Source organism: Hippopotamus amphibius, chromosome 3 (genome assembly GCF_030028045.1).
Source record: "Hippopotamus amphibius kiboko isolate mHipAmp2 chromosome 3, mHipAmp2.hap2, whole genome shotgun sequence".
Taxonomy (NCBI): domain Eukaryota; kingdom Metazoa; phylum Chordata; class Mammalia; order Artiodactyla; family Hippopotamidae; genus Hippopotamus; species Hippopotamus amphibius.
In genome coordinates, this window is record NC_080188.1 from 67,104,377 (window position 1) to 67,119,037 (window position 14,661).

Genomic DNA, 14,661 nt, shown 5'->3' on the forward strand with positions numbered 1-14,661 from the left:
TCTCTCTCTTTATACTCCTCCACACATCTCTGTCCTTTTTCCTTTCCCCTCTTTTACTATTTTTCTATCAATGCCATTTTAACTTATATGAACCTGTTAGTTTTGCATATTTTTCCCTGTATACTTGTGATGATGATACTAACATAATGACACTTAGTAGCTACATTTTAAATTTACGTAGTGGAAAAATACCTTTTCTCTTAGATATCTGTAACAATAGAATGGAACTATTGTTTGCCCCTAGAAATGCCAACAGAAAGACTATGAGTACATATTTTTGTATATAATGATGATCCAATAACTCAAAAGTTTAATATTCTGAATTGGTCAAAAGGTGACTATGATAGCCATGTCAGTGAGATAAGATTTCTGTAAATAAATCCAGCATTGCAGGCTACAGCTTTCTTCATCAGTGGAGATAATATTGAAAAAAAGATGAATTCTTAAACATTTAAATATACTGAAATGAGTTTTATAACTCATGAATATGTGCATCCTGAATAATATAATTACACATTTGAAGTCAATTTCTAAATGTCATGTTTCATTAGTCATGGATTTATTATATAGGGGTTTCAATGGTATTAATACCATCACCATACCATGTGTAGGATTGCATATATAGTCACATTAACATCAAGGACTTAAACGATGGCATTAAGGTCCTGACTAGTCATCTCCATACCACTTTTAACATATTTTCTCTTTCGATTCTCACATAAGCTATAAAACAATGACTGGTTGATATAAAATGTAGGAATCAGATTGGGATGAATGCCACAAATAGTTTAAGTCTCAGGTGTTATGTAGAATATGAGTCATTTTGAGGCTGATCACTTTAAATGAACATGGTATCTTCAAAGTCAGGACAGATTTCATCCTCAAAACACAGTAAAGTGCAAAATTTTTTATCAAAGAGTAAAGATAAAATAATTTCTTCATAAAGTTTTTTGTTACTTCCGATATTTATGCAGTGCAATTAAAAATAATGAACATAAAGCTGCTGAACTGCATTCTTCTCATAATCTGTGTAAGTACTGACAGGCAATTGCACCCAATCAAAAAGCAGGATCTAGAATCTGGTTTCTTACAGTGTATCTTGCTTAGCAGTTGCCTTCACTATTCTTTCTGTGCTTTGATGAAGATGGCATCTAGCAGCACTTGTTCTTGCTGTTTGCATATCAAAGCCATTTTCTGAACTAATGAAGTTAGACAATTAAGTGAAAAATTTATAGAGACTTTAAAATGTAATGGAAGAAAAGGAAGTATGTAAGTGCACTGTGACCGACTCACTCCAGTGTGTCAGAAATCATTTGCCTAAAATCCTTTACTTGCATTGATGGGCCTGCAGTAAGAAAATTCACTTTAATGTGCTCTCCCCCACCAATGGTTAGGTGAATGGTAAGATACCAACAAGCAAACTAACAGCCAATAAAATAAACATTAAAAACTATGTAAGAGTCTACGAACTTTTTAAAACTGTTCCAGTGAGATACTGTAAGGAAAGAAAGATTGAGGGTAACAGAATATAGTTTTTGGTCAGAATAACTTTGATTCCTATGGATTTCAGCTGAAATTCATTTCTTATATACACATATGTATAGTTTTTACTACCTCCAGGATCCCAAAGGTCTGCTCCAGGCCCATCTTTCTTCTGAGCTCCTGAGACACTAGTACCAGCTGAGCTGTGCCTCCTCTTCAGAAACCTGAATCTCATTAACAAAATGTCTCTCCAAGTTTTCAAGTTTTAATAACTCCAATCTATTCCCTTTGTTCCCCAAGGTCTAAGGATGGTGGCATTGCTTGTTACTACTTCCATGAAAGTTTAGCGTTCCCTCTTTGCCTTTTTGAGTTCTCCAATATCCACAATTCCTTGTATTACTTGATTTCAAAATAACTACTGTGGTTCTGTCTCCTGACTAGATGCTGACTGATACAGGCCCTCTTTGCCTAAATATAGCATTATAACTTTTCTGTCTGCAGCAGCTACCCAGCATGAGGAAAGGAAGCACCCTCCCAGGCTTTCACATATGAAGTGGAATTCACACTTCAGTTCCTCTGGGATTTCTTAACTTGAGTCTCCATATATTCCACCACTATACCTAACCCCCAGTCTTACCAGAGTTCATCCACAATGTGGGAGACAATGAAACTGGCCTCATGCTGAAATCTCAACTCCCTTGCTTTGCTACCTTTCTCTATCCTTTTCTAGTCTTCCAATCTAGGAAGGGCTTTATCATTCAGTGTAGTAGGAAAATTCCCTTATCATACAATTTTCCTATTCTCTTTCTTACAGTAACATTCTTATAATTCTGCCATCACCATGAAAAGAACATACTCTAGCTACCCCGCTGATCTGAACAGCCACCCCAGTCAAATGGCATCATGAAGCAGAGTTTCTCCAGCAAACCTGCAGCCTGAAGTAAGCTTCTCTAGCAGACCTGCAAACTTGTCGGTAAGTAATAAATGCTTTTTATTATATGCTACTAAGATTTTGAGTTTGCTTATTATCTATGAATAGCTAATTTATATAGAAGTTGGACCTCTTAGCCAAACTCTAGTTCTAGAATATTTAAAGGAAAGTGAAAATTATAAAACACTTTTCATTATTTTTAAAGCTCCATTATAAAGCATGGCCCCCACAACTACTGTCTATGAAATAAGCTTCAAGAAATGTTTCCAAAGTAAAAAACTGAACATTTATTCTTTCTGCCTCTTTGGATTCCTGACACAGCAATACCATGCAAGACAGAGGGTGCCTGTGGTTGAGGAAGGTGAATGTCACTTACAAGGAAGTGTAAAAAGCAAAAGACATTACCATATTTTAATATAGGCTCCTTATGCATATTATGAAATAATGAAAACAGAGCATAGGCTTTGAAATGGGATTTACTTAGCTTTAAGCCATAACTCTGCCATTCACAATTTTTATAGCTAACTTACTTACAGCTTATTGTGGGCAACACAATGAAATAAGTGTTGCAAGCAATAATATACTTAGTTCCTACTATGACCCTATCAGGTTGTGCCTACTTAATTTATTATCACTATTTAATATTTGAGGAAACAGATTTAGAGACTAAAAAAGCATTCCTCTGATGCCAAAGCTTCTGCTCTTAAACTTTATTCAGGGATGACATTCCAAATATTTAACAAATCAAATGAATATAAATTAATCTATAAATAAATATATAAATCAAAATTTATTTTTAAAATTCTCTTCATTCTCAACTCTAAGTATTATAAAATTATTTATCAAGTGATAAAAGTTGTACTGCAACTGTTCAGCAAATAATTCTAATATATTTCAAGTCATTTGTTAATTTTCATAAAATGTCAGTAAAACTTTTTGTGATTTTTTTCATACCAATTGTCACAAACCAAATGATGCCCCTTTTTGAAGCCATGACTCAATCTAAGAAAGTATATCAAATTCTTCCAATGATTTTCCCACTAAATAGACAGTCATTAGTTAATTTTTGGTCTCAATAACTACAGGAAAGTTATTAACTTCACCATTGTTTTATGATGAGGAATCCTCCATCAGTTTCTGCTAAACAAAAATTGCATTTCAAAAAAATTTTCTCTCTCTTATAATAATGTCTGAGGTCTTTACAGTCATATCTCTGTTTTAAATCACAAAAATCATTTATTATATTGTCATATTTATTTTAGTTACGCCTATTCTTCAAGCCAGAGGAGAGCAGCACAAAAAGACCCTTAGAAGAGTGAATTCTATTGATGGACTGCCTGGGTTTGAATTCTGACTGCCATTTAAAAACTTTAAACTCAGTTTCCTCACTTTTAAAGATGGCCTCAAAAGAGTTAATATATATTTGAAATGGTCCCTGGCATACAACAAGCACATTATAAGCATTAGTTCTTATTTTTATTAATAAAATTAATTTCATTAATATCTGTAACAGACAGGTATTTTGTGTTAACAATTCACCTCATTAAATGAAGGTGAAATGTAACAGGATCTCAGGGGTGATCCTGCTAATACACATTCAACACCACGAATTTCAACACTAACAATCTTCCTTAAAATCTTTGGTGTGTAAGGGGTAGATTTATTTGCATTTCACTCCTAAGCTGCCTCCATTGCCCTCTGGAGTCTTAACTGTATTAGGAATCTTTTTTGAGACTGGCCACTTTGAGAGAGTCTTAGGCTTTCTTTCACTCTCTGGAGGTGTCTCAGGCTACACAAATTAAAACTCAGGGTCACCTAGTTTGGCAAATGTCCTCAGCGTGAGAGCTAGCTTCAGTGCTCTACTTGCCACTCTGGGTCCCTCCTTAATTAAGCCTGTGTACTCCTTCTCTCTTTCTAATTCTTGGAAGCTTTCATGAATATGTTTTGTTTCTATTTTATCTAGAATTTTGGTTGTTTGAAGGGAATGAGTCAGTACAGGCACCAGTTTGTCAAAATGCCATTCCAAACGCATACTCATCATAAACTCATGCCTATTATTTTTACTTTTATTTTAAAATAATATCTTCACATCATAAATAAAAATTAAATCATATACAAGTGTCTAAAATAAATATGAAAATTGTACTCCTTGACCTCTCCCTGGTTCCATCCCCAGAAATAATTCATTTTAATAGTAATTGGGATTTTTTTTTTAGTTTGAGGTGTGTGTGGTTTTTTTGTGGGGTCTTTTGTTGTTGCTGTATTTACCATTACAGATTTAATATAACAATTTATATTGTAATTTGTCAATTTTTGACAACACCTGTTAACTCTGCACTATGAAATCAGAGACCTGGCATATTTCACTGGCTGCTACCTTTCACCTCTTGATGTTATTATTTTATTAATGATATTAAGGTTTCTAATATTTACATATTTTTTTTAATTTTTAATTTTTTTGGGGGGGGGGTACACCAGGTTCAATCATCTGTTTCCATACACACATCCCCATACTCCCTCCCTTCCCCGACCCCCCCCTCGAGTCCCCCCCACCCTCCCTGCCCCAGTCCTCCAAGGCATCTTCCATCCTCGAGTTGGACTCCCTTTGTTATACAACAACCTCCCACTGACTATTTTACAGTTGGTAGTATATATATGTCTGTGCTACTCTCTCGCTTCGTCTCAGTTTCCCCTTCACCCCCCGCCCCCTCCCATACCTCGAGTTCTCCAGTCCATTCTCTGTATCTGCATCCTTATTCTTGTCACTGAGTTGTACTATAATTAAATCCTCTGCAATGTGTATAGATTGATTTCAAATCAATCAATATTAAAACAGGATTTGGAATATCATGATTATTCCTTATCGAACCAACTGGTACAGCCAAACACACAGAGAAGTAAATGAAATTCTGTGATCACCAAACCCCTGACTCTTGAATTATGTCCCAAGTGTGAACTAAAAATGCCTTCTTTATTAATTTGTTTCCACTTTTCTCTGCTTCATCCAGAAATGCTGTTTCTATTCTTCTCCTCTATGTTTATATCACCTTTTTCTTATTTCCCTTTTCTTTAAATTTTGCTAGAGCATCTTCACCTATGGGGATGTGGAGGTACTAAGCTTTCTAAGCTCTTCTGTGTCAGAAAATTATTTTCTTGATTCATTTAACTGAAATTTGGGGTATAGGTAGAATTCTATACTCAAAATTATTTCCTCTTAGAAATTTTAGAAAATATTATCCCATATTTCCTAGCTCTGAAATGTCTCTTACACTGCTAAGAAAGTGTTGCTATCAGTATGTTTCTTATCCCATTGTAGGTGACCCAGTTACTTTTCTCTGTGGAAGCTTCAAGGGTACTTTCTTTAATTCTAGTGTTCTGAATAAGCAAAAGAATGTGAAAAGAATAAATGTCTTTGAAAAATTCATCCTCTGTGGTATTTTGTTGAGCTCTTCTAACTGAAGACATGTCTTTATTCTATTCAAGATAACTTACTGTTTTTTACATCAAATACTCCCAACTACCATTCTAGCATTCTGCTCCTGGAATGCCTGAAAAACAGATGTTTGGCTTGTGTCTATCTCCCACTTATCATATTTTCAATCTCTTTGTCTTTTTATATTCAACTAATGCTTATATTGTAGTTTTTTAAAGTTATTTTAAAAATTATTTTACTGGGACCTTGTAAAAAGAAGGGAGATGTATATATACACTCTTTCACATGAAACCAGGATTTTAAAATATTTTTATATAAAGCTTTTACATAACATGTTGAAAATTAAACTATATGTCCTCCTTCAAGATTGTAGCATATCCATATATATAAAATGTAAATAGGAGGTAAATTTTCTAATATTCTTATTTGATGTGAAAATTATAAAATTAATTTCATTATTTTAGGTTTGAGATCAATATTGATCTGAGATCAATAATTTGAATTTTTCACTAGATACATATTATACACCCATATGTTTGAAGGGTGTTCTCATTTGCAGAAGGGATTCGAAAACCAAAGAAGTCTATGTGACTAAACTATTTTGCTTCTTGGGTAAGCTGAGTCCCAACCAATCCTTTTAAATGCAGGTGTTTCTTGCCAAAAAAAACAAGACAATACTACCAAAAAATCTACAAATAATAAATACTGGAGAGTGTGTGGAATAAAGGAAACCCTCCTACACTGTTGGTGGGTATGTAAACTCATACAGTCACTATGGAGAACAGTATATGGAGGTTCCTTAAAAAAACTAAAAATAGAGCCACCAAATGATCTAGCAATCACACTCCTGGGCATATATCTGGAGAAAACCATAATCTGAAAAGATACATGCACCCCAATGTTCACTGCAGCTCTATTCACAATAGCCAAGACATGGAAGCAACCTAAATGTCCATCAACAGAGGAATGGATAAAGAAGACGTGGTACATATATACAAAGGAATATAACTCAGCCATAAAAAAGAAAGAAATAATGCCATTTGCAGCAACATGGATGGACCTAGGGATTATCATACTAAGTGAAGTAAGTCAGACAGAGAAACACAAATGTTATATGATATCACTTACATGTGGAATCTTAAAAAAAAAAAAGGCTACAAATGACCTTATCTACAAAACCGAAATAGAGTTACAGATGTAGAAAATAAACTTATAGTTACCAGGGGGTAAGCGGGGGGTGGGGGGGATAAACTGGAAGATTAGGATTGACATATACACACTACTATATATAAAATAGATAACTAATAAGAAACTACTGTGTAGCACAGGGAACTCTACTCAATACTCTGTAATGGCCTATATAGGAAAAGAATCTAAAAAAAGAGTGGATATATGTATATATATGACAGATTCACTTTGCTGTATACCTGAAACTAACACAACATTGTAAATCAAGTATATGCCAATAAAAATTACAAAAAATAAATAAATAAATAGGAGTTTCCAGATGCAGTGAGAGACAAAGATAAAAGAGGAAAATGTAAGTTAGGTAAAAGCAATTAGTAGGCAACTCATCTTCCTTTAGAACAGATCTCTATCGTTTTTTTTTCACTAGAAACATAAAGTATAATATATACATGTGCATTCCTATGGGTACCTTCAGAAATTTGCACTGTTTTTTCCTGGTAGCTACAATATTACAGTAGTAATAACTACAAATCCATTCTAAATATTCCTAAGCTAAAAAGCTTTATAATAGTAATAAATTACTTATGATATAATCCACAATGGATCAAAAGTGTGTATAAAAACAATTCACTTAAGAAACACAACACAACCCTAAAATTCCTCAAGATGAAGAAATAATCTACTAAAACAACACATTTATTTAACAATTATGAGAATCTCTTAAATGTAGACACTGCTAGATGACCCTAAACTATCTTTTGAATTTATAGCTACAAAAAAATCTCATAGAACCTGATGCTAATTTTGACTCCATCTCTCAGATTCAGTCAACTAATGTCTCAGAAAAAAAATAATAGGTCCATTCCTGAATGACTCTCATCAAATTAATCTAATTCCTATGATTTTCTAGACATTCACAGCTGGATTAATTTAACTAGCACTGCATCTGTACTTCATTTAAATGAGTTCTTCTTAATCTTGTACCAGTTACTTCACCATTGAAAACACTGCAAATGAATTCTTGGCATTGTGTACCTAGTAGAATTTTAGTTTAGCAAGCAATTCTACTTCTCTGGTTGATTAGCTACATTTTAAGACCTGGTTAATGATCCTGTTTTGGTCATTTGTTACTAATAATATGACAACAGTCCAATTTCTATAAAAATTTATTTTAACAATACCTGTACACATAAGTCTAACTTTTTAACTTTAAATTTCACTTTGATGTTCTAATAAATTTAATCTGAATGAAATAGTTAAGTATACAGTTTTAAATTTCACATGCTTTCCTTATTTCAGTTGATTCTATATTAGCTATTTATAAAAAAATGAAAATTCAAGTAGCAAAATTCATACCAATACAATTTAAAATACAGATTAACAGGGATAAAAAATGTCACTGAAGAGTCTTAAGTTTCAAGATAGATTCAAACTGAAATGGGAAAATATTTGCACTTATGAGTAAACTGAGTTGAACCTAAAGTAAAACTTCCACTTCGTATACAACACAAGTTGATTTTTCCTATGTTCTAAGAATGAATGCTCTCTGACCCTAAAGGAGATGTTCCACATAATATTTTTCTTACAGAGAAATGCTAGACTTCTGCTTACCTTCAAGAATTTCACTGAACTTTAAAAATATGGAAGTATCATACCACCTGAAGATGTTACAGCAGGCTACCAAGTACCTCTCTCAGGTCCTAATATAATGTTTATGCTATTTAGTTTCCTCCGTGATTCCTAGATTACACATACATTTGGTTATAGAAAAGTCTTCTTACCATATCTGATACTTTAGTAGTTCTTTCTGTTCTTGACAAGAAAGCAGCATATCGGTTAGTCAAGTTAGGTAGTTCATCAGAAATTCCACAGACCTGTGAATTCCAAAAGAAAAAAATGTTGAAAGAAGGGGGATATCATTTATTTTATTTTTATCAATACAAAGGGCATGATAAATAAGTTTGCAATAAGCTCATTAATATGGCTGTCATTAAATAGAGATGCACATATATTTACTAAGAAAAACTTTTAAATAGAATATAGTAAAAGACTTTAAATCAATGAAATATTAAAATAGGAAAAGGGTTGATTGTATGAACTTCTAGGAAAGTAAGATGGATCTGCATACATTATTTAAACATACTAGGAGCAAGTTATTAACTATACTCTAATGTCAAATTCAGAACCAATTCTTGGCCTGATTCATAACTAGCAGGTTGTAATATCAATAATATATAAGATATTTGGTCAATTATATAGTATTATTTGTTAATACCTAATTATTAATATATGAAATAGAAATATATTAACAATAACTATTTAAATTGATTATGTGGTAATCCTAGATTAACAAATTTTCTAAGCAAAATGATCCACACTCTCTTAAACATCATAATTCCTTATGTGCACTGAAGATGCAAATTAATAGGTTAGAGGAAGCTGATAATCTAAAAATTTAATTAGCAATTAGCTAATCCTTGTGATATTATACTCCTGATTTATTGTACAATTTAGCCATTTGTATTCATTTAATAATTTAAACCATATAACCAGCAGTAACATTCTTTGTATATATGAAAGGGATGAGGATTTATTTTCCCATTTTTATACGCTTCACTGTTTTTATTTCAGAATTTGATATTCAAATTTAAAACTTCAGAATTTAACACCTAGTAGAATAGTTAGATATTTCTTTCTTTGTTCATTTTTTCCAGGAACATTGATCCATTAAAAAATCCCTCTCTCACATATTGTATCTTTAAAACTATATGCTTCACTACCCTAAATGCTGAAGTTGGTGCTTCTCCATTCTTTTCCTCATGTTTTATTCCTACATAGTCACTCAAAAGAAAATAGGCAGATTCCATCACTTTCAAAACAGAAAAATCACAGTTTCATATCTTGTAGAAATGTGAAGTCCTTCAAATATAGAGCATCTGAGTCATCATTATTATTTCATGTGATTTTTAAACTTATTGAAGCTGAAAAATAATTTATTTTCATAATAATTTTATTATTATCATGTATGTGGTATTAGAAAGTATGAAATAAGTTCAAAAGCATTTTGCAATTTTTACTGTTTAGGAGTAGAAATTAACAAGATCAAGGAATGCATTAGTCATTGGATGACTTCAGCTTTAGAGGAAGCAAGTAGTTTGCAGAAGACAACATTTTTACCAAATAAATCCATATAAAATATAACAAAATAAAATCCAGATATTTTATTTGTTATAAATATGACTTTGTTATAAATCCAGATAAAATCTAACAAAATTCTATTTTTAAAGTACTCATAGGGCTGTGAATGTTTTCAACTCTAAGAGCTGTCAGCACAGATTCTGAAGAGGATAGACCGTCTGAAAAGTTAGCTATCAATCTGCAGGTGTTTTTTTCCTGGGGTATTTGCTGATAACAGGCAACAGAGAAAGAATCTGGGTTTAGACCTGGCAGAAGACTGCTGTTCAGGAGCTGGAAAATTAGCTTACTGTGGTCTTGTTGCACGACATAACAAAACTGCAGATTTGAGGAGCCTCAAAATACATGGTCTGTTTCCCCAGCAAGGTGTTTGCAGGAGGGTGAGGAATAGGGTGATGCTAAAAATCTAAACTAAACTCTGCAACACAGAGTCATTAAAGATTAGAGTTCAGAACATGGGGGTGGGGGTGGTTAAACACATCAGGCTCACAGTTGAAATCTCCAGAGGACAATACTTTACAAAACGAACAAACGAGAGGTAAACTAAGCCCTAGAAAAACTGTAATAGCCACAAGCCATGATCAGATTAAGGTGATCTCCTTTGACTTCTATCTGCTTTGCAGAAAAAAAGTATGAAATCTCTCTAGTAGAAGACACCACCATTAAAGTCTCTATATTTTACACAATATCTAGCACTATTAAAAATTATCGGGCATGCCAAAAGACAGATATGCATGATCAACTATCAAGAGAAAAAAATAACAGAAAATAACAGCAGACCTGTAGGTGATCCAGATATTGGCGTTTGCAGACAGCACTTTAAAATAACTATGATTAATTTGTTCAAGAAAACATAGCAGGAAAAGTTTTGGGAAAAAAAATGCTTGAAATCATAGAGCCTTCCTCCTATGAAGTGAAATCACAAGAAATAATTAAATAGGCATTCTATAACTGAAAAATAGAATATCTGAAATCAAGAACTCAATAGAATGATTTAATAGCATTTGAAACAGTTGAAAATAATTTTCATGAACCGAAAGATAGCTCTGTAGAAAAGTCCTAAATTGAAGTACAAAGAGAAAATGAGGCAAAATACAGAGAGCATATAAGACATGCTGGGGCCATGGTGCATATGTGTAACACATATATTTATTAGCAACCCAAAAAGACAGGCAGGAAAGAATATAACAGAAGAAATATATGAACACATAATAGTCAAGAATTATTTAAAATTAAAGAAAGACATCAATCAAAGGCTCTGCAAGCCTCAAGCAAGTAGACATACCATATGACCCAGCAATCCCACTCCTGGGCATATACCCATACCAAACCATAATCTGAAAAGACACGTGCACCCCAATGTTCCTTGCAACACTGTTCACAATAGCCAGGTCATGGAAGCAACCTAAATAGCCCATCAACAGAAGAATGGATAAAGAAGATGTGTATGGACATGTTAAACTTCTTATGCTTGCATCTCAATAATAAACTGGGGAATTTAACAGAAAATAAATTAAATTGACATAAACAGGAGTGCTGTTTGGAGAAGGCTGTCAGATGCAATTCTGGGGCCTTTAGGGAGCAAAAAATATTGAAAGAAAAATGTCTACAAGTTAAAGATATATACACATAAGAACTATGAAGGGTCTGAGGTTTTTACCTACTTCAAGCTAACAACCTGCCACAGTTTCACTGATGCTGGCAGAAGACACGAGACTCCTGAGACAGAAACAAAGGACCTTACTCCTCGCACAAGAACAAAGAGTATGAGCATCAGCATGCTTGCACCAGTCCTCCTTGCCCTCAAATCCTAACGAAGGCAAGGCAGATGGGGCAAAATGGATAATTGTACGAAGCAATAGGCTTTGTTTCAGAAGAAAACCTATGAGCTTAGGGAACCTGAATCTTTCATAATGAGCAGTAGGCATGCCTGCCCTCTGCTTGAGAGGAAGACACTATCTCTATTTTTCAAAGCTATTTGCTATACAATCACACTTGAAAAGATAGTCATGAACAAAGATGGACAGAAGTACAAAATAACCCCAGAGAATTCTCTCTTAATAAGGAAAAAGAATAAAAACATATTTTTACATAGAAAACAAACTTCTTTAGGAATGTTTACCTAGGAAACAAATCTCTGAAAAAAATAAGTTTCAATAAAAATTAGAAACCTGAAAAAAATTAATGTCTAAAAATATAGAAATTAATCTCATACATAAAAAGTTGATGTATAATGAAACATAAAAGAGTTAAAGTGTCAGTAATTCAGGACATCAACTTTCAAATTAGTTACATAAGAATTCCTACCTTTAAATTGTTAATCATACTTTTTTCTAGTTTATTTTATTTTCATCGATGTTGCCATTTTTTCTCATCTTAAAATCATACTGTATATCTTAAAACTACACTAAACCAAAATCTAGCAATTAATTCCACTTAACTGAAATCTGAGGATATGCAAAACACAGTGATATCAAAGAGCCAGGGACAGTGGGGTAGAAGCAGGGAGAAAATGTGAGCAATGAAAGATTTCCAAGGTGGGTGACATATGAACAATGTATGAAGAATGAATAGGGGCTGGAACCTACCAAAAAGGATACCCTACATCCAAAGACAAAGAAGAAGCTACACAAGATGGTAGGAGGGGTGCAACTGTGATAAAATCAAATCCCATACCTGCTGGATGGATGATGCACAAAATGGAAAACAATTATACCACAGAAGTTCTCCCACTCCCACTTCCCAGCCTGGGGGTCCAGCAATGGCAGAAGGAGTCCCCAGAGAATCTGGCTATGAAGGCCAATGGGATTTGACTGTGGGACTTCCACTGGACTGAAGGAAACAGAAACTCCACTCTTGGAGGGCACACACAAAGTCTTGTGTGCACCAAGACCCAAGGGAAAAAAGCAGTGACCCCATGAGGCTAGGCCAGACCTACCTGCTGGTATTGGAAGGTCTCCTGCAGAGGTGAGGGGTGGGAGCAGCTGTGGCTTACTGAGGGGATAAAGACACTGGCAGCAGCAGTTCCAGGAAGTTCTCTTTGGTATGAGCCCTCCTGGAAGCCTCCATCACCCTACCAAAAAGGCTCCAGTGTTGGGTGGCCTCAGGCCAAACAACCAATAGAGAGGGAACACAGCCCCACCCATCAGAAAAGCAGATTAGAGACAAATACAGACTGAAGGTGAGGGGAGGGAAAAAGATATTCCATGCAAATGGAAATCAAAAGAAAGGTGGAGTAACAATACTCACATCAGACAAATACTAATATAAACTTTAAAATAAAGACTGTTACAAGAGACAAAGAAGGATACTACATAATGATCCAGGGATCAATCCAAGAAGAAGACATAGCAATTGTAAATATACATGAACCCAATGTAGGAGCATTCCAATGTATAAGGCAAATAATAACAAACATAAAAGGAGAAATCAACTGTAACAAAATAATAGTGGGGGCCTCTAACACCCCACTTTCATCAGTGGACAGACCATACAGACAGAAAATCAAAAAGGAAACACAGGCCTTAAATGACACATTAGACAAGATGGACTTAATTGATATTTATAGAGCACTGCATCCAAAAGCAGCAGAATACACATTCTTCTCATGTGCATACTGGAACTTTCTCCAGGATTGACCACATGCTGGGCCACAAAGCAAACCTCAGTAAATTTAAGGAAACTGAAATCATATCAAGCATCTTTTCCGACCACTACACTGTGAGATTAGAACTAACTGGAAGAAGAAAAAAAAACTATAAAACACACAAACATGTGGAGGCTAAACAATATGCTACTAAATAACCAACAGATCACTGAAGAAATCAAATAGGAAATCAAAAACTATCTAACAACAAATGAAAATGAAAGCACAACAATCCAAATCCTATGGGATGCAGCAAAAGCAGTTCTAAGAAGAAAGGTTATAGCAATACAACCTTACCTCAGGAAACAAGAAAATCTCAACCTAACTTTACATTCAAAGCAACTAGACAAAGAAGAACAAACAAAATCTAAAGTTAGTAGAATGAAAGAAAGCATAAAGATAAGAGCAGAAATAAATAAAATAGAGACAAAAAAACAATAGCAAAGATCAATGAAACTAAAAGCTGGTTCTTTTAAAAGATAAACAAACTTGATAAATGTTTAGCCAGACTCATTAAGAAAAAAGGGAGAGGACTCAAATCAATAAAATTAGAAATGAAAAGAAGTTACAACTGACACCACAGAAATACAAAGAATCATACACGACTACTACAAGCAACTGTATGCCAATAAAATGGACAGCCTAAAAGAAATGGACAAATTCTTAGAAAGGTACAATCTCCCAAGACTGAACCAGGAAGAAATAGAAAAGATGAACAGACTAGCCACAAGCACTGAAATTGAAACTGTGATTTAAAAACTCCCAACAAACAAAAGTCAAGGACCT

At 33.9% G+C, this 14,661-nt stretch overlaps 1 protein-coding gene across 1 annotated transcript in view; it reads right to left on the reverse strand.

The window, feature by feature from the left end:
* The window catches only part of STPG2 (sperm tail PG-rich repeat containing 2), a 646,188-nt gene that overhangs the window by 486,993 nt on the left and 144,534 nt on the right, over positions 1–14,661 (reverse strand). The window contains exon 9 of the mRNA XM_057728986.1: positions 8,816–8,925. Within this exon, the coding sequence (XP_057584969.1) occupies positions 8,816–8,925 (110 nt within the window). The remainder of the gene's footprint in view (positions 1–8,815; positions 8,926–14,661) is intronic.